The 26,801-nt window shown below is 39.9% G+C and overlaps 1 protein-coding gene and 1 pseudogene across 5 annotated transcripts in view; one reads left to right on the plus strand and one right to left on the minus strand.

Moving 5' to 3' along the window:
* LATS2 (large tumor suppressor kinase 2) overlaps nucleotides 1-26,801 on the minus strand; it is a 77,534-nt gene that overhangs the window by 23,743 nt on the left and 26,990 nt on the right. For 2 of the 5 annotated variants that reach the window (XM_042457289.1, XM_042457291.1), the window contains exons 2-3: nucleotides 22,019-22,089; nucleotides 21,085-21,735 (exon numbers count right to left, since the gene is read on the minus strand). In XM_042457289.1, coding sequence (XP_042313223.1) covers nucleotides 21,085-21,426 — 342 coding nt within the window. In that variant the 5' untranslated portion in view covers nucleotides 21,427-21,735; nucleotides 22,019-22,089. Of the gene's footprint in view, nucleotides 1-15,534; nucleotides 15,953-21,084; nucleotides 21,736-22,018; nucleotides 22,090-26,801 lie in introns of those variants that run through there. The other 3 variants (XM_042457293.1, XM_042457290.1, XM_042457292.1) reach the window with 3 other exon arrangements.
* Nucleotides 17,477-18,875, plus strand: LOC121925305 (annotated as a pseudogene).

Raw genomic sequence — 26,801 nt, forward strand, 5'->3', positions numbered from 1 at the left:
TATTATTATTATTATTATTATTATTATTATTATTATTATTATTATTATTAACCTTTATTTATAAAGCGCTGTAAATTTACACAGTGCTGTACATACAATCTTTTTAATTGGACGGTTCCCTGCCCTCAGGCTTACAATCTAAAAAGACACGACACAGAAGGAGAAGGGAGTGGTGGTGGGGAAGGGGCCTGTCTAGTAAGATAACATATATAAAATACATAGCAATACAGGAAATGATTCAATAAAACAGGCAAGAAAAGAACATCAAATAGCAAGTGACAATTATGCAATGCCTGGGAACGATGCCCTGAACAGGATGGTCTTCAACTCCGTTTTGAAGCTGGTTAAAGAAGTGATGGCTCTTGCTCGCGGGGGAAGAAGGTTCCAGGAGGGGCAGCGAGTGAAAAGGGGCGAATCCGGGATGTACAAAAAGAATCTACAAGCCTTGGCTGTGGTCTGGATCTGAGGGATACACGACAGAGAAGAATCAAAGATAAAACCAAGACTGCGGGCTTGCTGGACTGGTTGAATAGAAATGTTGTCCACAGAGACAGAAAAGGAGTGTTGAAGGGTGGGTTTAGGAGGAAAGACAAGAAGCTCCACCTTGGACATGTTGAGCTTCGAATGCCGACGGCGCATCTACTGCGAGACAGCTGTGAGGCAAGACGAGACTCGCTGTTCAAGCCTTGGAGAAAGGTCAGGGGTGGAAAGATACAACTGGGTGTCATCGGCATACAGATGGTAGGAAAAACCCAAAGAGCTGATGAGTTTACCTAAGGACAGTGTGCAGAGAGAAAACAGAAGGGGACCCAGAACAGAGCCCTGGGGTACTCCAACAGATAAGGGAACAGGAGATGATGCTGCACCCTGTCGTTTGAGTCTCTACACCTGAAGTGTTGAACCTGCAGTTTGATGGGCACATGTTTGTCAGCCAAATTTAACCTGGGTCTCATCCAGCTCTTTACATGCTGTGGCCTCAATTCAAGCTTGTGTGCATGTGTACATGCATGCGGAGGGTGTCTTAGAGAAGGGGTGTGTGGCATAGAAATATGTAAATCTGCAAACTCTGTCCACATTTGCTTTGGGTTCTACTCACTGATGGATGACACCTTGATTATCTTTTCCCATGGGTTAATGGCTCTTCATAGAAGGAAAGTTTCCATGCCCCGCACTATGGGGTGACTCTTCCATTTCCACTTAATGACATATTGTTTTTCTTATATTTGTTATTATTTATCAGCAGCATTTATATCTCTTTCTTCCAGTGAGCTCAAGATAGAATACATATCTCACTTCTCCGTGAAGTAAGTCAGATTGAGAGAGAAGAACAAGGTCACCCAGTGGTGTTTCTGGAGAGTAAGACTGCTAAATCTAATGACTAACTCCAGTTCAAGTAAACCATTGAATCAAATGCTAAGCAGAAAGCCAACTTTCATGTAAATCCTGTAGCACCTTTGAGACTAATTGAAAGAAAGAAGTTGGCAACATGAGCTTTCATAGACTTAAGTTTACTTCCTCATCCAAATGTCAAAATGTATCTGAGGAAGTAGACTTAAGTCTATGAAAGCTCATGCTACCGACTTCTTTCAGTTAGTCTCAGAGGTGCTACAAGATCTCTCTATATACTGATTCTACAGACTAACATGGCTATATCATTGAATTTATCTAAATCCTGTTTGATTTGATAGCTCTAGTCTAGCTGGAACTAACAATTGTATTGGATCATCGACATTCTACTGTTTTCCTCTAGATACATATTTAATTTGCTCAGCTGTCAAAGTTATCACATCAAAATACTACCCATTCACTCACATACACTCTCTCACACACACACATACACACCCCTCTCTTCCGATGTCAACTTCTTGACCCCAGCTCTCAGGGCAAATAATCTGTCTCAGTGGCACTTTCTATGAACTGCTATGATGAGGTCATTCCCCTTCATTAGCATCAGTGATGCATTTTGCTTATTTTATCACATACACACATTAGTCAAACATTCTTTTGGCTGACATTAGGTTTATAAAAAGTACCACCTGATATGCCAACCATTTCAATACTCCAGCCACTAATTTAGGAGTGGCTAGTTTCTATTCATTGCCTCCTTGTTGCTACAAAGATAAATCTAGAGTACAGTATGTGTAAATTCCACAGTGTTTACAATTTTGGTAGGATTCAAAGGGAATAATTCTGTCAAGTTGGGTGTAAAAAAATCCTTCAGCTGTGTGTATAGATCAAAAGTTACAAATTACTAGACTAGCTGTCCACAGAAGAACATACACATTAAAGATGGGAAAGCTTCCTTTGTGGCATCTGTTACATGCCTTGTACGAATACAGCAGACTTCAGAGGGCTTATATGATGACAAAATGGAGGCAAGACAGACTGCTTCTCTCATTCAGTCGCAAAGCCCTATTAAATCTAGCTGGTGTTATTGTTTGCCTTCAAGTCCTTTCTCACATGGTTTTATGGGGATAGAAATTACCCATATTGCTTTGCAATGGAACCCTTTCTCCTACAATTCTGTTTACTAGCATTACGTAAAGAACCATCAACTACATGATTAGCAACAGCACATGACATCTACGGTTAAGGTTCTTCCCACATCACCATTAAAAACCTCTTGTACATGTGTGTGTATGGTGTGAAAGGGCTGGGAGGGAATTAAAAGTTTGATATTCTGTAGATAATTGCATTCATAGCACCGAGAGAGGTGTTCTACTTTTTTGTGGGCAAACACTTGCTTTGAATTTCTCAAGGTCAGATGAAATTTAGTACGCTCATGTTTTTCAGGATTTTTGTTTCTATCTTTAATTCTCCCTCTGGGAATATTTTAACAGGGCCAGAAACCCTTCAGGACAGCAAGTCTGAATATTCTGTAACTGAACCATACTTTTTAAAGAGATGTACTATACATTACTGTGGGAGACTTTCGCAGCATATGTGGTAATGTGTGTTAGTTAAGGACAGAACTACTACAGAACACTGAAGCATCAAATCTAGAACCTCAAATGATTTGTCAGCCTAAGTAATCTAACACAGAGATATTTTTAAATCCAGGAGACATATCCAGAGGTAGACGTGTTGGCCATATAGCAAAGTATGGTATCATCCAAAATCCACAAAACAGTGATACCTTTATTGGAATAAGCAAAATGCACAATATATATGTTGCAAGCTTCTGAAGCTCCACGGGCTTCTTCATCAGCAAAAGTGTTAAATAGCCTTGCATTTGGTCAAGTTGTTGTGGTTGATGTCTCAGTTCAGATGGAATGGAAGGGTATTCATGCAAGTGGGTCCCTCCTCCTTCTGGCCATGTGGGTACTGAGACATTCAGTCCAGGAAATAAACTTTAAATTCCATTAGCAAGACAAAAAGCTACTTCTTTTGCAGTCCAGTTCATCTTGAATCCTTTGGCTACAAGCCGTTTTGTTATGAAGAACAATTTTGGTTAGTCAATAAAAGTATCACTGTTTTGTGGTTTTTGATGATACAGTGGGCCCTTGTTATCCAGGACAACCCCCCCCCATGGATACCAAATCTGTGGATTTTCAAGTCCCATTAAATATAATGGATAGTAAAATGGTGTCCCTTATATAAAATGGCAAAATCAAGGTTTGCTTTTTGAAATTTGTATATTTTTAAAAATATTTTCAATCTGTGGATGCTTGAACCCATGGATAAAGAGGGACTGCTGTACTATATTTTAAAGACAGGACAAAACTGCTCCTTTACATGTTCAATGGATGTTCATTAATAGATTTTATGAATACATACATTTCCACCATGGCAGGCAACTTCTCGGCATAGGGGCTTGCCCTGGAACCACTCACCTACCCATCTGAGACACACAGCTGATTTAACCACTGAGATTTGGCAGTGGCAATTGTGATAGTTGTCTGTGGTAGCTGGCTATAGATTGGGTCAGATTTTTCTCTTCCCAAAGGAAAAGGAGGAAAAGGGTTTTGTTTTGTTTTGTTGCAAACCAAATTTCAACAATTCCCTTGTAACATCAGCTTGTTACGTGGGAAGTGGTATGGTACCATGTATAGCTTACCCTGACAAACAAATATTTTAACAATACAGTGCAATTATAATACTTTATAATATTTCACATTTATATAGCTTTTCAGAGTGTTCATAGGGTTGTACACACACCATCTCAGTAACCCGTAAAACAAGCCCTGTAAAGTAGGTCACTGTTATTATTACCATGTCACAGAGAAGGGCTCCCTATATTGGGAGAAAGACGGGATATAAATAGAAGGAAAAGAAGATTATTTCTGCTGAGTTTGCAGCTGGAACTGCATTTGAACTGGAGGACAACCTATCAGTCACTACATGTTCAGAGGGATCAAGCAAGCCTATCTTTCACATTTTTATCTTCAGTAAATATTGTCTATATGGACATTGTGAATAAAGCTTACTAGTGAAATAAAAGTACTTGTAGCACAAGATCCAGGCAATGAATGACTCCAGAAAGAGGCTCATAGGGGAATTTAAGGCAGCAGATAGTGGAAGTCTCCTGTGGGAATTTCTGCCAGAGGTAACCAAGCAGAACAAGCAAGAAATAAAACAAAGAGCTATGGGCTGGGAGATAATAATACAAGAAGCTTTTTTCCTCTCTGCTTAAGCTACCTTGCAGGCTATTGGAAGGAAGGATAAGGTGTGGTAGCTACATCCTATGTTCTTTGGAGTAAGAGTGAGTGTCTTGCCTGAAACAAGCAACTCAGTTAAACTGGGCACTTCAAAAACAACTCTTGCTGTCTTGAAATTGGCCCTGATAAATTTCCTTTGAAACTATCAAGATTTTCTATATTAATTTTAAGGGGGACTAGACTATAGAAGAGCCAGTGTAGTGCAGTTGTTTGAGCACTGGACTACAACTCTCGAGATTAGGGTTCAATTCCCCACTTGGTCATGGAAACCCACTGGACAAGTGTGTGACCTTGGACAAGTCACAAACTCTCAGACCCAGAAAACACTGTGATAGGATCCCCTTAGGGTCAACCATAAGTCAGAAATTACTTGAAGGCATACAACAAGAATGTAATAAGCAAGATACAGCAAACAGGATACAAAAATGACAGTGAAATATGGGAACAGTAAGGCACAAGAGAAATGGATAACAGAACTAATCTTTGATTGAATTCATTCTCATTGTAAAGTCAGAACAGCTGCAAACTCAACTTGGAATTCAGACTCTATCAGCACACACTCCCATTACAATGTAGGCTTGATAATTAATATACTGTCGGACTGCTTTTCAAAATGGTAGGGTACAATTGCTCAGTGATTGCTGGAGGCAAATCCATCATCTGGATAAAGCATCCAAAAGGTCAGGCATTTCCACACAAAGCAGCTGCAGCAGTATTACTTGATTTTGTCTCTATGTGCTGCAGCCAGCCAACTATAAGCTTCCACAAGAAAGGTAACACCTCTAGTGAGCAGCTGTAGGTCCTTCACTTCATTACATGGAGGGAAAGAATGTATATAACTATCATGCTTCTTCTTTGTGATCCTAGGACAAGAATCATAGAGCTGGAATGGACCACAAGGACTATTGTCCAACCCTCTGCCATGCAGAGATACATAACTGCAGCACTCCTGAAAGATGTCTATCTAGCCTCTATTTAAAAAACTCAATAGTCCACTACCCGCCAAGGAAGTCTCTATTCCAGCAGCTCTTACCAGGGCTGTGGAGCTGGAATTGTGGAGCTGTAGTCAGAAGCAATTTTGGGTAGAGTTTGAGCATTGGACTAGGATTATGGAAACCAGGGTTTGAATCCCACTCAACCATGGAAACCGATCGGGTGACCTTAGGCAAGTTACATTTTCTCGGCCTCAGAGGAAAGCAAAGACAAACCCTATCCAAACAATCTTGCCAAGAAAATCTCATTATAGGTTCACCTTACGGTTGCCGTAAGTCAGGAATGACTTCAAAACAACAAAAACAACACAAAACCAAAAACAACAACAATAATATTGGAAGAAATCAACCAACTCTAACTCTGTCTTCAAAAGAAAAGCTTATAATATTAAATGCCTAGTTTGTTGCATATTTATTTTCACAGGAATTTATAAATATTTTCTTGTTCAGAAAATTTAATCAAATAAATATATATATTTATGTTCTATCCACCCAAGTAGCTTGATGAGTCACATGGTGATGGTGAAATGTCTTGTACTACTATTTTACCATCAGAACTGAATATGGAGAAAGAGAATGGTTCCCAACAACTATCAGGTCAGAATGCACAGAGAAGCCATTGAAATTCACAAACACCTGTACAACTTCAACAGGAAAGAAAAAACCTGAAAGTTAACAAAGTTTGTCTACCAGTCCTGAAAAACACCAAAATAAGGACCAAACAAATGCAAAGGAGAACCACCCAGGGTCAGGGGGGTTTCCCAGCAGACAATGGATCACTATTTAAATAGACACCCTGAGGCCTTGCCATTAACAACAGAACAATATACAGGTTAACATATACCGGTAAATAATTTCCTCTCAACCAACAGTATATATACCCTAATCACTTCCATGCCAGCATTCTCTGAAGATGCCAGCCACAGTTGCCGGCAAAATGTCAGGAATAAACTCTTCCAGAACATGGCCATGATGCCCGAAAAACCCACAAAAAACTATGGATGCCGGCTGTGAAAGCCTTCATCTTCAACATCTAACAACACTATAGGAAACTTGGAATTGATGTTTGAGTGAGAAGCCTTTCCCTGGTGCCCTCCAGGTGTGTTGGTTGACAAATCCTGCCATCACTAACCAGTGTAGCAATTGCAGTGGTCCTACATATCAAGAGGGGAACAGGTCCAAGGATACTGTTCTGTAACATTTAGTTCCACCCTAGTTGTGAATGTGAACTAGTTGTGAATGAATACATATCTAGCCAGACATAATTATTTTCTCTCAGTATGAACTACAGTCCGGGACAGCTTTTCATGCAATACTTTATTTGCTAGTGCTTCCTTTTTCACGTCTATGTTTTATAGAACTATATGACAATAATCCTTCATTTTTAACTTCCATTTTGCCTTTGTTGACATATAAACAGACATTCACGTTTTCAAGGAAACAAAGCCTTGCACATTCATGCACCTGTCCAGCTTCCAAGGTATGAAGTAGACAGGAACAAGATCTTCTGTAATACAGTATAAAATATGAAAACCTAAAACCACACAAAGAATGGCTTTATGATTGCCATAAACCTACTAACTGCATTCCACAATAAACATATTCCACATGGGAACAGGATGTTCTCAATCACTATTCCAAATGGTCAGTTATGAAGAAAGACGTTGCTTAAACTTTAAAAAGGAAAAGTTGTTTCAAACTCTTGTCCCCTCCCTTTGCAAGTGAACAATTCAGTCCTCAAAACCTCTCCATATCACAAATAGAAATGGAAGGGGGAGGAGGGAGAAGTTATGGAAATAAGAGAAGCTATTCATGAAAACATTCATGTTTTTGAATGCCTTTCTTTGTACATCTCTGTCACAGTCTTTAGACCTTCTTCCAGCTGAACACCAACAATCCTGTATCTCTGTTGTGAACATTAAGCACCAAGGTCTATAAATGCATTTATTTATTAAGCTTATATTGTGACTTTCCTCCCAAGGTAGCTTAAAAGACCTCCCATGCCTATTTTATCTTTATAGCTACTCTTTAAGTGACTTTCCTATGGTCAGCCCTGAGAGCTTCACAACTCTGAGTTAATCCAGTATTATTCCCATTTTAGAGAGTGAGAAATTAAAGGAAAAAGTAGACCACAAAGCAGCAGACACCACATTGGAAGGAGTTCACAGAAACTTATGGTAAAAACTTCTTTTTCTCAATTTGTCTCAAAGGTTTTACAGGATTCCCTTATACCTTTTTACAACCTTCAGAATTTATAGGTTCACATTGTATGGAACTTGTTAAGAGGCCTTATGAGAGCCAGTGTGGTGCAGTGGTTTGAGCACTGGACCACAACTCTGGAACTCAAGAGTTCAATTCCCTGTTTGAGCATAAAAATCCACTGGGTGATCTTGGGCCAGTCACATTCTTCAGCCTCAAAGAATGGCAATGGCAAACCATCTCTGAAGAAATTTGCCAAGAAAACCCTATGATAGGTTCACCTTAGGGTTAAAAATGACTTGGAGGCACACAGGAAGAACAAATGGAGAAATATTCTTCCACAAATCCAATTCTATGAATGGAACATCATCCAGAATACATTGTAAACTACCTAGAAATAATTAGTCCACAACTTAATGGTACATTAAAAAAAAAATCTAAAGTATCTTTGGCAAGATTGGGCTCATACTTTCTGTTGACAAGGTAATGAACTAGAAAAGGCTGGAAAAGTGCATGCTTCTTGTAAGAAATATCTTATGCGCAGCTTTAATGCAATACCCCACTACAAACTGGCACGTAGCTTGTGCATTCCACAGCACTGTGTCACACTTCCCTGACCTATAACATGCTAAAAATTACTGGCATTAACAGTCCTCTGGCGTAGGATGTCTTTTGCAACTATGAAAACAGAGCAGTTTTAACGTCTGTTAAACTTATCTCTTCAGCAATGGCATTCACAAGTCACACAACTACCCTATCCTATTTAGCCACTTGCCATCAGGTCAGGTATGGTAGACAAGGCTCTCAGACATCTTTCGAACCAGTCCCTGTTGCTTAAATGCCTGATAACTCTCTCCTACCCTTTTTCTGCTACCATCGTGTATATAAACCAACACGCTGCAGTTGAAGCTAGTGTGGACGAGGACAGTGCCTCTCCCTACCAAATTACTATCATTATAAAAGAGCCAGGGAAGCTGTCATTCCTGCTAAATTCCATTTTAAAGGAAAATCTGGGATGGGAGAGGAAGAACTAGCAAATAATTTTTTTTTACTTATTTCTTATCTATTTATTGCTTACCCTACTTTACTCCAGAGCAAGGTACATTTTGTCACCTATTACAAGTTTCAGCCAGTGATCTCATGAATTGTTGATCCAAGACTACATGAAGATGTAGAATTGCTAAAAAGTAAATAAGCATGGAACTAATCTGGAAGCCTACCAGTAGACTCATGTAAGCTGTATTTTAAAAAATAATAAAAAATTCAGATTGATTACAATTGGGTACAGCCTATATGTACAGTTAGTGCTTTCCTACTCTAATCAAAACCATTAGCCTAGGCTATCAATAAGAGGGATTGTTTCTACTAATCACAGAAACCTTCCAAGAGGAACTGCTACACCCTGATACTATTGTGATACCACTTCCTGTTGCATTAGTAGTACTCTCAACCTTTTAGTTAGAAGCGACCTTTTAAAAAAAGTGTTGGAATGAACAAATGGTCAATTTTTCAATGACCTGTTGAAGCCATTTCCTTTTTTTTTCATAACAAGACTAAGTTCTCACAATTCTGCACATTCCTTTAGATCTCTTACTGCTCCATTTCCCTTTAACATAGCCAAAAAAACCAAGGACAAAAAATAAAACAAAAATGCAGTCCAGTGGTTATCTTTACAGGGGATTTTGGTGTACTTTGTAGGCCTGCTTATATTCAAGTTTTATTCCAGAAAAACACAAATTTCATTCCATTCTTTTAACTATGATGTTGCACTTAACATGAATTATTCTAATCAGAGCTTGTAAAAAAAAAACCTAGCCCATTTAGGTAATAAACTAAATGAGGGAAAATCATGCAATGTAATATGTGAATGTTAGGGCATTTGGGATTTTTACAAAACATGTCAGACTGTCACAAGAGCAAGCCAGTTTAGTAGCACTCATTATTATTATTGCTATTTATACTTAAAGGAAGGAGGAAGAAAAACACTGTCAGCCCTAACAGCCAGTTTGCTACACTTCTATGTTTAGATCTCCAACAGATAAAGAACAGCTTTTTTTCCCAAGCAACCTCATTTTCTTTTAGGCCTTAAATAGTTTTCATCATGAAAATGTAGTTGAACATGCTCCAGTCTTTCTAGTGATTTTGGTTAAGTTATTCAACTTAAATGTAAAAAAAAACCCCACCTTTTTTTCAAGGATGGAAGACGGATGTAAAGAAATATTGTCTTTAACCAATTTTTTTAATGAAAAAACTGCAGTGAATTCTTCAGCTATGGAGAAAATTCACCTTCTCAACTGAATACTCACGTAGGAGTACAGGCATACCTCAGTGATGAGAGCTTCTGAGAAAGATACTACTTTTTACAAAGTCTTTTTATACCTGCCCAAATCTCCTTGTCCTCTGCTTAGCTGCATTTTTTAAAACAGCATCAACACTGGGAAAATGGTTAAGGAGGGCTGGAGAAACAGAGACATTTGGAGTTGGGTTGTAGCAACGTGACTGCAGTAAACAATGTAGGATTCTTTTCCAGCTAGATCCTGAATGCCTTAGTGAGCATGCATGAACAACAAAGAGAGAGAAAAAGAGAAAGCACATAAGCCTGCCTCATCAGCTATTGTCAGCATGTTAAAGAATGAGCTATATGGATGGCCACTAATACAGAAATCATCAGAAAAGTAAAGGCTGGTGAAAGGAAAAAACCATCCCTGGATGTGTTTTGGAAGAAGCCTCCAAGTGGCCTCTAGAAGGTTCAAAATGCTTTTGTTTACTCATGCATGGCTTACCTGATGTCATTTCATTTCACATGTACCGGTACATATAATCAGTTTTAAATAAGAAGTTTGATGAGATGTGCTGCTCTTCTTTTTTGCCTTTTTGGGGGGGAGGGGGTGATATATCTAACCCTATTCTTTCCACATACCTGGGAGGTGGCTGAACAAGCTCTGTGCATGAATTTTACTAGTGCAGCCTCTGGACAACTCTTGGTTAACTTCCTCCATCTGCAAATGACATTAGCAGGTAAGAAAGGAGAAAAGAACCACTGACTTATGTGTGATTTGATTATTGGCACTTAACAATTCAATTTCAGAAGCAGTCTCACACAGAGAGTTCGAGAATTTTACTTTTTGGACTACCAATGTCCAGAATTCCACTGGTTAGCATGGCTACATTCCCATGATGGAAAAAAGTAACTTTTCCAAGCTCTTTTTACATTCTAGAAGCACAGTCTTTTGAATTTGTTACAGCTGATACAATAAAGCATAAGTGAAAATCAGCTGACTCTTCAAATGTTGCTGAACTGCAGTTCCCAGCATTCTTCACCACTGGTTATTCTGGCTAGGCTGTTGGGACTTGCATTCTAACCCCATCTGAGTGGGCCCCAAATGAAAACATTTACTGAGATGCTTCTAGCCCATAGTAACATATGTTGCCATAAATTTGCTAGACCTCAAACCCTTCTTGTTGGTTCTGCTCTTTATTTTAAGACTGTCAATATCCTCTTTAGACTGTGGTACCCAGAACTGGACAGAGTACCATAGATGAAGGTCCAAATTACTGTTTGGTCTTTTATATTCACAATATTTTATCTTACATTTATTTCTCATGGTGGCTTATACCTGACAAGATCCTAAAGTGCAAAGATATACACTGAACACTAAAGTTAGGATCAGATCAACCAAGCCATTGTATTTCCCTTCACCACATAGAATGTGACATCTGGACAGTGAAGAAACTGGACAAAAAGAAAATCAACTCATTTGAGATGCAGTGCTGCTGAAGGGTGCTGAGAATACAATGCATGGCCAAAAAGACAAACAAATGGGCCCTAGAACAGATCAAGCCTGAAATTTTCCTGGAATCCAAGATGATCAAAACTCAGGCTGTTGTACTTTGGCCACATCATGAGAATACACAGCTTACTGGAAAGACAATAATGTTAAGAAAGGTTAGTAGGACGAGAGGAAGATATAGACAGACCCAATTAGGGAGGTCAAGAGACTGATCATACAGGACCTGAGCAGAGTGGTTGAGGACAGGAGGACATGGCGATGTCTCGTTCACAGGATTGCCATGAGTCGAGGTTGACTTGAAGGCAGTTGACAACAATAACAGATATTTTCACAAGGTGCATCCACAAGCACCCACTTTCAAGCTCCTGGAAAGGCACCATGATTAATATAAGAGGCATCTCCTTTCCTATGGGGCATCTGGGTATCAATAGAGCCCCACTGTTCTCAATTCTGGCTGAACACAGAATTTGGAAGCACACATGCAATCTAACATTTTGACAAGTGCAACAATTGAAGTTCCAGATGCCACTGTGAATAGAGGGAACAGGTTGGTCTTTCACTGAGGCAACAACTACCGATGCAAGACTCTTTTGAGTCCTGGTAGGAACAGATGGCCAAACGCAATGCAGCTTTTAAGTATGCAATTACCCCACCCTCCAAAAAAGGGGGGGTTAAAGGGCCATGTCTGCATTTGTAGATCCTGTGAGAGGGGTGACTACAGTGAAAGAAGAGAGAAGTATGTGTTTTAGACATATTGCCCTTTGAAAAATTCTTCCAAAGATTCAGAATGTTACAATTTTGAAACACCCTTGTGTGCTGAAATGGGTCCAGACTGAGGAGGGGGATTTTATGAATGTTTTATGTAAACAGAGACACGTGGACTTCTGAACCATGTTTCTGAATCATATACTTAAATTTGTACAGTGGGCCCTTGTTATTCACTGAGGTTTGGTTCCAGGACCCCCCATGGATTACACAATCCATAGATGCTCAAGTTCCATTAAATATAATGGCACAACAAAATGGTGTCCCATATATAAATGCAAAATCAAGGTTTGCTATTTGGAATTTATACTTTTTTGGAATATATTCAAGCTATGGATACTCGAATCCATGGATAAAAAAATCCATGGATAAGGAGGACTGACTGTATGTTAATTTGGCCCCAAAAGCCAACAAGCAAAACAAGGTGCCTGCAATCATACTTGCATTGTCCAGGAGGCTGAAGGAACTTCTTGAAAGAGTTGACCATTTCAAAGGAAAAACAGAGGAATGCAGAACACAATTCCAAACTGACTGTGATTATGCCCTGCTACTGAGCTTTCAAGTTAATTAGAATCCTACATTGTTCTGGAAGCGTGTGCCAGAGACAGAGATATCTTCACAAGCATTCCTCTCTCTTTGGCAAGATATTAGCCTTCTTTTGAGGGGCCTACATTACAGAGTTGTGTGTGCACAGCCCCGTGACTAACTGCGGTTGTGTATGTTAACAGTGACTCAGTGTTAAAAGAATGGTGTCAACTCTGAAAAATGAAACAGAGCTGATTCTGTGTAATGGCCAGAAGATTTGCTGAAACATCTGATGCATAGAGAGGGCTTCACATGTCATCAGAGAATCAGAGAACTGCAGAGTTCAAAGGAACACCAAGGGTCATATAGTGCATCAATGCAAGAATCTACACCTAAAGCTTCCCTGGGCACATGGCCATCCAACCTCTGTTTTACAAACTCCAACAAAGAAGAATCCACCACTTTCTGAGGTAATCCATCCCCAGCTCTTATCATCATCTTCTTTATGTCTAGATGAAATCTCCTCTCTTATAATTTGAATCCATTTGTCCAGGTCCTACCCTCTGCTGCAGCAACAGAAGACAAACTTGTTCTGTATTCTTTGTGACAATGCCAGGCTCGTAGCTAGGCTGGGGCAACCGGGGCGCCATCCCGGATCCCCCAGTCAAGGGCCCCCAAAGAGACGTGGCTTCTTTGATCGCCGCAACAGGGGCACCATAAGCGCCCTAGAGCAGCACTGCGGCGTCCCTTGTGCACCATGCTGTTTTGATGCAACGCATGAGCCACGTCATCGACATGCGCCCCATGTAAATAGCAGTGCACCAAGATGGCGCTCACGGCACACAGTAGGACTCAGGAGCGAGCCTAGAATCGGCCCCAGGCTCATCTAATTTTCTTTTCCCCCAAAACACACACGTAACCATACAAGTATGTTTGAACATTAAAAAATATAGGTCCCCCGAATGTACTTTCTGCCCCAGGGTCTCTAAACTACATATATATAAACCCTGTTTCATAAACCCATTAGTGACTGTAAATGGGTCCCAATATGATGTTAGGCAAATAATTCTATAGTAGTACAGGTAAATTCTACAGATAATGCCAGTTAAACAGGAGTTGCCCCAATGGTCTCAATGAAAAAGGGTTAAACGTAGAAGTAGATGAGTAGCCAACCACGGCACATTATAGATGGTTTATTGGGTGTGCTAAAATTAATGTGCTAACAGTTTCAGCGCCTTCTCTTTTAAACTTCAACAAACAATATAAGGGAGGTATATGTTGTAACTATTTCAAGGAAAGCATTATGATAAAAGTAGTTTTCACCTAACACTTTAAATTTGTTTGAATATAATATTTAGACCATAGTTTTTGTTATTCAGTTATTTATTATTTCTAACCAGATAGTAAGCATTTGAAAGGTGTGTCATATTGAAGATGCAGCAAGATTGTTTTCTCCTGCTCCAGAGACTAGGACCCAGAACAATGGATGCAAGCTACAGGAAAAGAGATTCCACTTTAACATTAGGAAGAACTTCCTCACAGTAAGAGCTGTTCAACAGTGGAACACACTCACTCCCTTGGAGAGTGGTGGAGTCTCCTCCTTGAAAACTCCTTCTTTGTTTTCAAACAGAGGCTGGATGACCATCTGTCAGAGATGCTTTGATTGTAAGTGCCTGCATGGCAGAATGGGGTTGTGGACTGAATGGCCCTTGTAGTCTCTTCCAACTCTATGATTTCTATTCAAATATTTATAGGTTACTGTGACAATTATGTTCAGTAAACAGAAGTAATACCATATAAACATTTTAAATCAGTTCATACTTTACTTAAGACATTGGAACTTTTCAATAAAATTTCCCGAAAACCCACAGCCTTGCTTCCTACAGGACTTCTTGTGATCATGGGAGGTAGACTTTGATGCTGCACATAGCTTCTCATCCCTCCCTCCATGATCTAGTAGAAGAACTATGCAAAACAGCACATCATCATCATAATTACTATCACTTCCATTATTATTTAAAATAATAAAATATTAAAATAAAATATATAGCACTCAAAGCAGTAGAAAACATGGTAAAAAACAAGTTAAAAATAAAAACAAATTAGACAGTAAAACCACTGACATCACCACAGCGACGGGAGAGGGGGATCACAATATTCAGTAAACATAAGAAAAAAGCTTGAAAAGCTAGTTTGAAGATGAATATTCATATATTTCCTAAAAACTGTAAAAAAAATGGGAGTGATTGTAATTCTGAGGGGGGCTGCATTTCCCTAATAGCATATACAAACTTCAGTTTGCAAAAAGTAATTTCCATTGAGTAGGGATACTTTTTTTCTTTTAAAAATTCAGGATATACATAGTTTTAGGTATTTACATAAGCAAATAGAGTTGGAAAATCTTGTAGTAAGGAGTGGTTCTGCTCCACTGTTCTGTCTACCCAGCTAGCCAGCCCCACTTTCAAGATACAGTATGCCATTCCATTCTCCTTCTTAGTTTTCCATTATCCCCATTCGACAAACATTTAACAATCCATGGCGCTGAGCACAATGCATCCTCACTGAATCAGAACTTCAGGTGGGGGGGGGGGAGAAACATATTACCACATTGTTGTCCTCTATGTTGGTGTGTGCGTGTGTATGCGCGCACACTCTCCTGCAAACCCACAGCAACCTGCCAAGCCTGATGAAACCTCCCTGGAATGCATGGGTGGTGCCATTTTCACTACATAAGCATCAGTACTCATGCTTGAACATCAGAAATAAGACAGCATAAGCACATTGTTTCAGCAAAATGTGGGAAGCCCCTGAGCTGAGAGTCCAGTTGCAGCTGTTGTGCCATTTGCTGCAGAACCTTGCTAAAAGTTTGCAGAAGATACTGCCAGGTCTACAGTTTTAAAATACACCCACACATTTCCCCCAAGAAAACATCATAGCCAAGCTATGGCAATTTGTATCTCTTCAATAATCCACATCAGCATAACATTTTGTAGTGGAGCAGGAAGCCTGTCAGCCTTTCATTCTGAAAGAGAGAGAGGGAAAGAGAAAGAACTAGAATTCAGACCTCTTCAGGCTGATGAACAGATCCAATCATCTGCTCAATTGCTTCTATTCAGTACAATTAAAATATTTAAAAAGCTACTATCTACAACTGCATGCAACATTCCTCATCTAATTGCTTGGGGTGTTTCCAAATGGATTAGTGATCTGCTAGAAGCATGTCTGCAATCCTGTGCCAGTATTTGGTAACGACTGAAAGCTGCATTTTCAAGTTCAGCAAGTTTTGTTTACCAGCAGGCAGACAACTAACAGCATTTCTGACTTCATATTTTCATGGTGAGTTAAGGCCATGCCTCTTTTACAAGTTCTTCAAGTCCTGAAACTATTTGCACTGATATTTTCTTTCAGTTGAAGACATCACATGCTATTTGTTTTACTCATCTTTGAAAGAGAAACAGTTATACTGTGAGATACATCCAGCTGTTGGGAAATGAACAAACTTGGCTCTAAAAAAGTATTTTCAGTTTTTGCTGTTGTTAATACCTACTCTGGGTACACATTATTTGCAATACTTAGCTCTTAAGAACACTTAAGAATCCTTAAAAAACTATTTTATTTCTCCACAATGGGATAAATCTTAATCTTAAACCCCGGTGATTTAAATAGGTTTGGAGGGAGGGTGTAAAACACATTTAAAGTTCAGTCTGAAAAAAAAGGTTGTGGTATTCCAAGGTAAGAAGCATCCATTTTTGCTTTAAAAATAAGTGTAGTGCCTCATGATATCAGAACCAGATTCTGGTTTCTTAACAAGCAAAAGTCAGGAACACATCATGCTCAAGAGATTTGGAACCACTCCAACTAAGCAATCATTTCCTATATTTCCCTAAGGATAAAGTTGGTGAAGAGATGCAGAAAAAAGACCAGTAACAAGAGACACTGCATGGCCAAGGAATGAGCCAACCTAAATACCAACTGCAGCAAGAAAAGAAAGGTGCTGATGGGAGGGGATTAATTGCTCAGAAACTATTTGCTAGCTGGACAAGATAAATCAGAAAGTGTGATATATTCCTGGTGTATCAAAGATGTCACTGATAGTTGTTCATCAAGAACACAAGAGCAATACCTCTATCTTCTGATTCATATGGGCACCAATAGAATTGCAAATGACACCTTAGAGTAGATCATCTTGGACTATGAAGCCCTGGGCAGTAAAGTGAAGAATTTAGAGGCAGAGGTGGTATTCTTGTCTACTCAACCAGTGGAAGACAAAAGATCACACAGGGACTGGAAGATTCTGCAGGTGACTGATTGTGTTGATGGAAGAGGTCTGACTTCTAGGGCCATCACCATCCTTTTTAAAATAAAAGACTACTGACTACAGGTGGTCTGTAGTTCGCGAAGAATGTAGTTGGCAAAAGCATGGCAAATCTGATCAAGAGAACTTCAGAATAAATCACGAGGGGGGGGGATGGAGATAGATAACTTAAACATCTGTCTAAAAGCAAGCTCTAAACACAGGATGCAAATTCTAGAGGAGAAGCTAAAAGAGAGCATGGGAACCCCAGTAAAACTTGCAGTAGAATAAAAGATGAGAACAACCAATGCACAGCATTTGGAAAACAAATAAGATAAGCTCAAAGTGTTAGAGCATGACTTTATAGGTATAATGGAGACTTAGTGGGATGACTCCCATGATTGGAATATAACAATAGAAGATTGAATCTATTCAAAAAGAATAGTCAGGGAAGAAAAGGAGGTGGAGTAGCATTATATGTGAAACACAAATTGGGTAAAAGTAAATAGAGAAAAGAATATTAAAAAAAATGTCAAGCTGTGGAATTTTTTTAATCAGGGATAAACATGAGAAGAAGGCGGGGAAAGAGGAAGAGAAAATTAAAGAGAACCAGAAACTTGAAATGCTTAGGAGCTGAAAAACCTCTAAAGAACGAGGATCAGCAACAAGAGCTTAAAGCTGGTCCTAAGAAAGCGCCAGTATTTACTGTTGATCTTTTGGGACTTGACAGTCCTGTTGATTACAAATTGAAGTTTTGTCACTTCAGCTACAGAACTCAATGATGACCTGGAATGGTTTCTAACCTTTTACCAATCATTTCTGTACCTCATTCCCCAGAGTACTTCCACTAACCCAGTAACTTCCACTCTGCCTACTGCATCAGGAGATCTTGATCTGTTCACTGAACAAGTAAAGACAAAAAAACAACAACAACCCTGCTCCCCAAGAACTCCATCATGTCACTTGTATGGCACAGGAACTATGACAATGGCATATGCTCCAGGTGTATTCATGCAACTGTGGCCTTTACCCTTTACTTCCCAACCAGCAGCACATTTTCAGGCGTTTCCAGCCACGGGAGTGCCTGTACCTGCAGCCCCTGAGAAAATGGGAAACAGGATTGGATAGAGGTGCCTTACATAGGACAGAATGCAGGCATAATGGTTGGCATGGGCATTCCAAATGGCTTTTCTGTCCTCACTCAAATTGTTGCTCTGAGACTTCCTCAAAATGTTGGTGAACCACAAGTAACAATGGGGATGGAGCAATTGATCTCCTCCACAGAAATGTGGCATGCAGCAAAATCAATAAACTCAATCGGATTTTTCTCAGATGAATCAGCAAAGCAGCTGGAATGAATCTGAATTGTTCCAGCAACATGATGGGCTCTGTTCAGCCCTCAAATACAGTCGCAAGATGGACTGGAAGTTCCTCAGGCGAGAGTCTCAGCACACAACTGTGGAAATTAAAACTGCAGTAGAGGCTTCATGTAGATCAAGACCTGACATTCCACAGTGAAACACATCTAGTTTTCTTGGACTGCTTATATTAATATTTTCTTGTTCATATTAAGTAGTAACCTTAACTACCGTAACGATTTTATGGTCTGTATAGGTACTGACTTTAAAAATTTGATGCAGTGAAATGCAGGTTGAGCACATCTATCATCAATAGCTGTTTCATTCCACAAAACATTTGATTTCATAAAGTATGTATCTCAGAAGAGCTGTTTGACTAACAACATACTCAAATTTTTTCATCAGTTATAGATCCCATGTTTCCATATAAGGGAACCAGATATCACAATAGTACTATCTCTAATATATAAATGCCACCCTACAAATCCTGAAAATACTGTTTGAACAAACATTAATCATGTAAATGAAAGTGCATATGTATCACTCAAGGATGTTTTTCCTTGTGTAACAGTTATTTTGTTTCCTTAGTCACTTTGTGGTAATACTACAATGATGTGAAAGTAAGTGGTTAGTGAACAGGAGATAAACCTGGATGTCACTGTGGCTTTCTTTTAACTTACCAATTAATTATTTGATATCCTGTGTCAAAATACACAATTAGGCTACAATATTGTGTGCGGAGGACTAATCTAGGCTACACAGCATATATACAGGGTAATTTGCTTAACTGAATATTTTAATTTTGTTTTGCCAGTTGTATCCAGGTTTATGCCAGTAATTGTATTTACTATGGTGCCTGTTGCATCCCTATAAAAAGGAAATAAATTAAAAATGATTCTGTACTGGCTTGGCTCCATTGTGTCAAATCAATTTGTATGAATATAATATACAAATCATGCATGTAGAGTTGCCACACATGAAAATTTACCCAAAATCTATTACTGTACAGATTAGTTCCAAATCGGAACATTCTGGCAATCCGTGGGCTGCATTTTAAACTGCTTTTACTCCTCTGTAGATTAACTCGGCCTTACCTACTATGAGAAAGGTATTTTATTTTTAATCAATATACCATTTATTCTATCTCAATGGTTCCCAACCTTTGGTCCTCCAGATGTTTTGGACTTCAGCTCCAAGAATTCCTGACTGTTGGCCAAGACTGGAGGACCAAAGTTTGGGACTCACTGAATCTGAACTGCTATCTTGGAACACTGGGTGCAATGCTAAGTTTTCTATATAGGTACTATTATACATATTATCTACAAATCAATATATGATATGGACTTCTACTTTGATTATTTAGTTATTAAGCAGCCATTAGTTTTCACTCACCCTCTGACTTTACAGTTAAAAAAAGTTATTGTACAAAATTATACATTTTTTAAAAAAAAAGTAGTGATGTTAACACTCATGATGTTAAATCATGAAACAAATTAGTTATGCCTGAGTTGTTCCAAAGGGGATTTAATTACAAGTAACCCATTATTCTAGGGTCATGTAGGAGATTGGAGGTTGGGAGGGCTGACAGAGTGGAGGTGGAGGGGCAGGAGGACCCAGATGGAGAGGAAAAGACAGGGCTAGGAGAGGAGAGACAGGTGGGTGCCAGGGAGGAACCAGGGGAGCCTCAGCTGGGGAGTGGAAATGTGGAAGCCCATATAAGGGGCAAAGAAAAAACCAGGAGGGGAAAGAGAGACCGAATGTGGAGAGGACGGGGCGAAGGACTCAGTGAGGGCAGAGGTATCTTCAGCTTGCCAGGGGTGTCCTATCTCACTGCAAGGAAGTCACGGTCGGCTGCGGGTGGGACCCCACCTGATGGTCAAGTTACCAGACCCTCAGAGGGAAGGAGATTTGGAAGAAAGGTACCAAGCCGAGTGGGGCTTTAGGCCGAAGCGGAGCGAAGGAGACCTAGAGGGTCGCTGGTGGGATGAGAAAGGGGACCGCTGGGAGTACGGGCCTCGCCCTCGGGAGTGGGAGAAAGCCAAGCGGGAAATAGCCGAGAAGGTCTTCAAGTGGGCAGGAGCAGAACCCGAGGCGGTGAGTCTCGCCGAGAGAAGGAGGAAGCCAAGAGTCGACATGTGCGTCGAAGAAAAGACAGGGACAGACCCAGTGGGTCTGTAATCTGTGTTGCGGGACTTTGGTTAGGTTTTCTTTTAGATGTTGTGGAGTTACACAGTAAAAGTTGCTCGTGCTGAGCTTTGCACTGCACCTTCATGTGTTTGTTCTCCATCGCCCATGGAGCCCTCCGGAGGCCTGCCCATGCCGGGTCCCTTGGCCCCGTCCACAGGTCACCATAAATTGACAGGCACAACATTATTTATTTGTAAACTAGCTACTTTCAAGTGCTACTCTTTCCATGATTCAAAGCAACTCACTTTGTATGTTTTTACACCACGTGTAAATTTTCATAGTTCTAGAGCCAGCCTGTTCTAAATTCATGCTTACCTGATCACATCCTACGTTCACCAGTTCCTGTAGCATTTGCCTGTTGACTTCAACAGCTGCAGAAGTGGTGCCCAACTCATTAGCAAAAGGCAACAAGGAATATCTGATTTCTCGCAGTGCTTTCTGGTAAGGCCCAAACTTGGCAGCAGGTCTCATCTGCTGCTGCCTGGCAGCATCTTTCCCAACTAGAATTTTAGTGTCTATTGAATTTTCTCCACCTGGTCCAACAGGTAATCCCTGACTGAAAGATTTGGTAGGCTGTTTCAAACCTTCCCGAATCTCCTGCAGTCTTTGTCTGCTGTTGCCAGAGTAAGTAGTAGCGGGAAAAGTCTTTGGCCTCATGGTTAATCCAGTTTTGTTTCAGCATAAATACCAACTTATTTTGCATAGAATCGCTGGGATATTCAGAGTTGTTCTTGAGGATATCAGTCTGCTGTAAATCATAATCCCTTAATACAATTTCACTGTAGGATTGCAAAACTCTGGGGGAGGGACTGTGTCACACTTCTATGTCCTGGTTTGTGCCTCGTAAGCCACTGGCACGACACATATTTTAAAGAGCAGCCACACTTGCTCTTCTTCAGTTCACAGTTTTTATAGTTTCTATAGACAGGGAGAAACGCTGACATTCCATCTTGCTGTTTTCAGAGCCTAGAAGAGAGAACACAGATACTTTTATGTAGTTCTCTTTGTTTCTTTAAAAGGTAAAACATGATATCTTATTATGCCTTTGTTTATATAGTGCTTTCCATATAAAATTCAAAGAAAAGAACAATAAAATGTAAGGACCATGCAAAATATGGAAATACATCATGTTTAAAACTGTCCAAGAAATGTTATACTAAATCAACTGAACCACAGATTAAGGCCTAAGTCTACAGAACTAACAACTGGATTTAAATCTAAAATCTTTCCCCAAGCAGAAACCTCTTACCATTTTCCCAAATAGCTCTGGGTGCCTGGAGACCTCAGAGAGCAGGAGATTCAACAGAACAGGAGCAACACCTGAATGTTGAACAGAACACTGGATTTAGACCAAGAAGTCCACATTTGATGCATTCTAATACATGATGAAACTTACTAGGTATGCGTTGTGAAAGTTATTCTTAAAGCAGCTTAACTTAAAAGAATACAGATGGTAGGCTTGAATATGTTCTTATATCAGCTGTATCTGATTTATACAATTATGCAATGCTAGCTCTATGCGGTGATTCCACTCTGAGAATTCTATGATAAATCTTTTAATAAAAGAAATAAACTGGCTGTGAGATTTAGATCCAGAAGTTTTGCCATGTTCATTATTGTAGTTCACATATCATCTAACCTAGTGCATAGCAGAGCAGTATCTACAATATGTGGATCATTTGTTTTGAGTATTTCAACCACTCCTGTTGTCCTGGAAGACAAAGAGCCCTCCTCCAACCATCATCTTGAAGGGGAGAGAGGCCTTGCAATTTTTTGTATTGTTTTGCAATTTTACTGTACACCGCTATGATCATTGCGGAATAGCGGTCTATAAATAAAAATTATTATTATTATTATTATTATTATTATTATTATTATTATTATTACTGGAAACAATATCTGAATCCTTAGGGAAAATTCAAATCAGAATGTATGGTTTATACATATTTTTGGGGAAGCACTAAATCTGATGTAAATTAAGTACAAACTGAGTGGAATAAGGACTTAGTCTATCCTATGAAAATCAACCATTGGGAAACTGTTAATTAGATTTAAAATTAATTTATAAATTATTCATATTTGTGGACATATAAGCACTTTTAAATTATATTCCTGCAACTTGTATCTTAATATTTCTGTCTCCTGTATGCTCTTACTATCGCTAAACCACTCCAAGGATGTAAAGGCAAATATTCACCATCCACAATTCCAAAGTCAGAAATACTTACTGCTTTAGCTGTACATGGATGCATATTCTAAAGACATCAGTTCCATGTAAATATTTATGGACAACTTATACAATCAGCCTTCTAGATCCATGAATTCTTTACCCATGGATTCAACCATTCATGGCTTGAAAATATTTTTTTTTAAATTATACATTCCAAAAAGCAAATCTTGATTTTGCCATTTTCTATAAGGGACACCATTTTACTATCTCACTGAATATAATGGCACTTGAGCATCCATGGATTTTGGTATTCACTAGGGGAGGGGTCCAGGAACAAAATCCCAGTGGATACCAAGAGCCCAGCTCATAATCATAACTCTCAAGATGCTATTGGACTGCAACTCCTAGTAGCCCTAGTCATCACAGTCAATGCCAAGGAATGCTGGGCACTTTAGTAGCCCAACAACATCTGGAGTGCAACACAACTCATGTCATACTTTCCATCAATTTTCTCCCTCTTTTGCTCCTCCCTTTTGCATCTATATTTTAAAATCCAGTCAGAAGATGTAAATAGTATTATCTCATGTATGTTTTCTTCAGATTTTGGGAAACAATGGGATACAGATGTGAAAATAAAAATACATTTTATTGTTTAGGAAATTACAGCAGACCCAACTATCTGTTTGTAATTGCTCAGCTACAAGTCACTAAAGACATGTTTTAATCTGTAATTGTTTTTCAACACTAGATTTAGTCAAACTACAGTGAGTGTACACTATTTTTCAACTCAATCTAATGAGCAATAAAAAGAGCAAACATTGGATGCAGAAGCCACTGCACAACTGTAATACAGCAATTAAAAATGTCAAAATATTATTGTGAAACAATAGAAGGTTGGGAAGTCATCATTTGTGCAGTAACTCAGAATGATACCATTGTGGCAGCATATCTCTTACCAGACCTTGCTGCTCCAGTCAAAAGCTGGCAGAAAAGGATGTCGCTGGGGCAATGCCAAGATTCTACCAACAGCAATAGGAGAAGCAATAGGACCAAAATGCTCAACACATCCACTCTCCCCCACACACTCAGGCAATATTTTAGTACAAATATCAGTTCTTGATGGGTGTTTTCAATTTATTCCTGACTTAGGATGATCCTAAGACATACCTATTGGATGACTTTTGACAAGTCACATGCTCTCAGCCTCAGGGGAAGGCAATGGCAAACTCCTCTGAACAAATCTTGCCAAGAAAACCCCATGATAAGTCAGAAATGACTTGAAGGCAAACAGCTAAAACAAGACAAACCTATCATGGCATCTCTTTGGAAAAATTTGCTGAGGTGGTTTTTTGTTTTTGCCTTCTAAGAATGACTGTAACTTGCCTAAGGGCACAAGAGGGCTTCCAGGTCCAAGCAGGGGGTTTCACCGGGGGTCCTAGAGCAACACTCATGCTGACTCTCCTACTACAAATATATTATTTTGTAAAATAAACCTATGTGTAAAGAATTCAAGGCCTACTCAGCTTCCACAGAAAATGGGATGACACACTAGTGACAATACTGTGTCACACCCAGGCCAAATTGAACAAAGAATATAAGAAGACTGTCACAGATAAAACACAAAAATGATGATTTGTGTTTGAAAACAAGGTTAATGCAGCAGCTGCAACCATCAATAGGCACCCAGAGGACTCAGGAGTTTTGAACTCAAGACCATTCAAGTGTTCACATGGATGGGTGGCAATACAAAGCCTCCCATTTTCAAGGCCATACCATTTTTCCATGCTGGGTCCTCTTCCCTCTTCTAGGGACAAGTATAGCTAAATAAAGAAGACACTTCTGGAGCTACCTCCCACCCCACCTTCACAATTCCCATTCATTAGCACAAAGAGAGATCTTTTCAGAAATTAAGCCAACTATTTAGGATTCATAAATGGAAATCTTAGCAAATATATAGTTTTTTTGCTGATTTCTATGGAATCTACTAGATGGGGACAGTGTTCCTTTCATACTGGAATGGGGAAATTTTCTTTAAAATCTTATCTAAATTTTCCTGGTATGACTGCTGTTGGATGAATATATGTGGGGAAATATTTGCAGCCAGTTTTATTTATTTATTTGCAACTTTTTGTATTTTCATGTTGTAGTGAGGTACTCACCCAGGTAGAGAGAGCTGAAGGGGCTAAGGGCAGCCAGGTGGTGGAGGTTGAGGGGAAGGAGGAAGTTAACCCAGAGGTGGAGCCAGTGGAGGAAGGAGGAGGAGCTGGAAGGATTATAAAAGCAGAAGGGCTGAAGCGTGCGGGGGGAGAGGATGGATGCGGAAGAGCTGTTCCGGCAGCAGCGGCCGGGGAAGGGAAAGAACAGGGTTTAAGGAGGCCAGAGAGGGACAGAGTCCAAGAAGGGCCCTAAGGCCAAAGCAGAGGCCCCAAGGGGAGGAGAGGCGACAGAACCCTCGAGAGGAGGGAGTCTGGGCTTTTGCGAGCTCTAGGGAATGGACAACCAGAGACCTTGAGGATTTGGAGGACGAGTGGTGGAGTCCACAAGAGAAGCCCTGGGAAACAAGCCATGTCCAGATGGGATGTGGAGATGTCTGACTAAAAAGACTGGACTTTATGTTTTGAGTTATCATCTACTGGATATAAAGCTATTTTCTTATTAAAGGTACAGTTGCACCACACTTGCCTGAGTAAGTTTGTTGTGCATCTGGGAGAGAACATAAGGGGAGGAGTCTGTTTCCTTGCAAGATGGAGTCAAACACATCCCAAAGGGTCTCCCTCTGAAGCCAGCTCCCTCTGTTGAGCTGGCAGACCCTGAACTAGGGAACTAGGGAACTAGGGAAGCCTGGGTTAAGGATGGCCCTTCACCCATGCTCTCAGGGTCCTCTGCCATAGCCACCACCAAGGAAGGGGGGAAAGGCAGGAGAGAGGAGAAGAAGGGAAGGCCAAGAAACTCTCAAACCGCTTTCGTAGAAAGGAAAAACTTCGCTGGCTCGAAGAGAACATCCTGCTGGGAGCATAGGCAGGAACAAGACTGAGGCTCAGGGGGGCTAGCTCCTCCCTATATAGGGGCCGGTCTTTTGTTTATTGTCCCTGCCTACAGGAGCAAATAGGAGGAGCTAAACCCAGATTACAGGAGGACAGGACCCTCTCTGCTGGGAAATATGAATACTCAGGTTTGGTTTTATTTGAGTTATTATTATTATCAAAGCAAAGTCTTTAATAAAAAAAACAGAACAATGCAGCAAGATAAAAAAAAACCTTTAGAAATGGGAAAAACAGAAATGCATACATGAAACCTCACATTTAAGGTAAGCTTTCCATCAGGCAAACTAGCTACAGCACACACAGTGGGTGCAAACAGTCCACATTCCTCTGGAAGGGAGCCAAGCCTGCATGATCAGTAGGGTAAGAATGATGGAACTATTGGCAGGATACTTTCTTGTCCAAAGCCACATAGAAACAGGCAAATTTCACGCTGATTCCAAAAAAAGGAGGGAGGTACCCCATGACGGGGTTGCAAGACCTACAAACAACAACTTAAGTTCAAAATGAAACCACAACTCCGCTAGGGCATAACTACCGCTGTCACTGAAGGACTCAGTGCATTGCAATCCATGTTTATATTCACAAATAGTTTCCCACACCACCTTTCCTAAACAGTGCCGGCATTAAAGTGCAGCTTGCATCAACATATTACTCTGGTCTCTGTGGTCCCTCTCAATTATTTGATTTTGTATTTTTCAAAGTTTTATGCTCATTTCTTAGTATTTCTCTGTTTAAAGGCTCTTCAAACACAGAGTGCTAGGGGGTTGGTTGGCACAACAAAATTGGGGGCCACAAAACAAGGGCCACACAGTGTTAAT

The sequence above is a fragment of the Sceloporus undulatus genome, chromosome 3 (assembly GCF_019175285.1).
Source record: "Sceloporus undulatus isolate JIND9_A2432 ecotype Alabama chromosome 3, SceUnd_v1.1, whole genome shotgun sequence".
NCBI classification, from domain to species: domain Eukaryota; kingdom Metazoa; phylum Chordata; class Lepidosauria; order Squamata; family Phrynosomatidae; genus Sceloporus; species Sceloporus undulatus.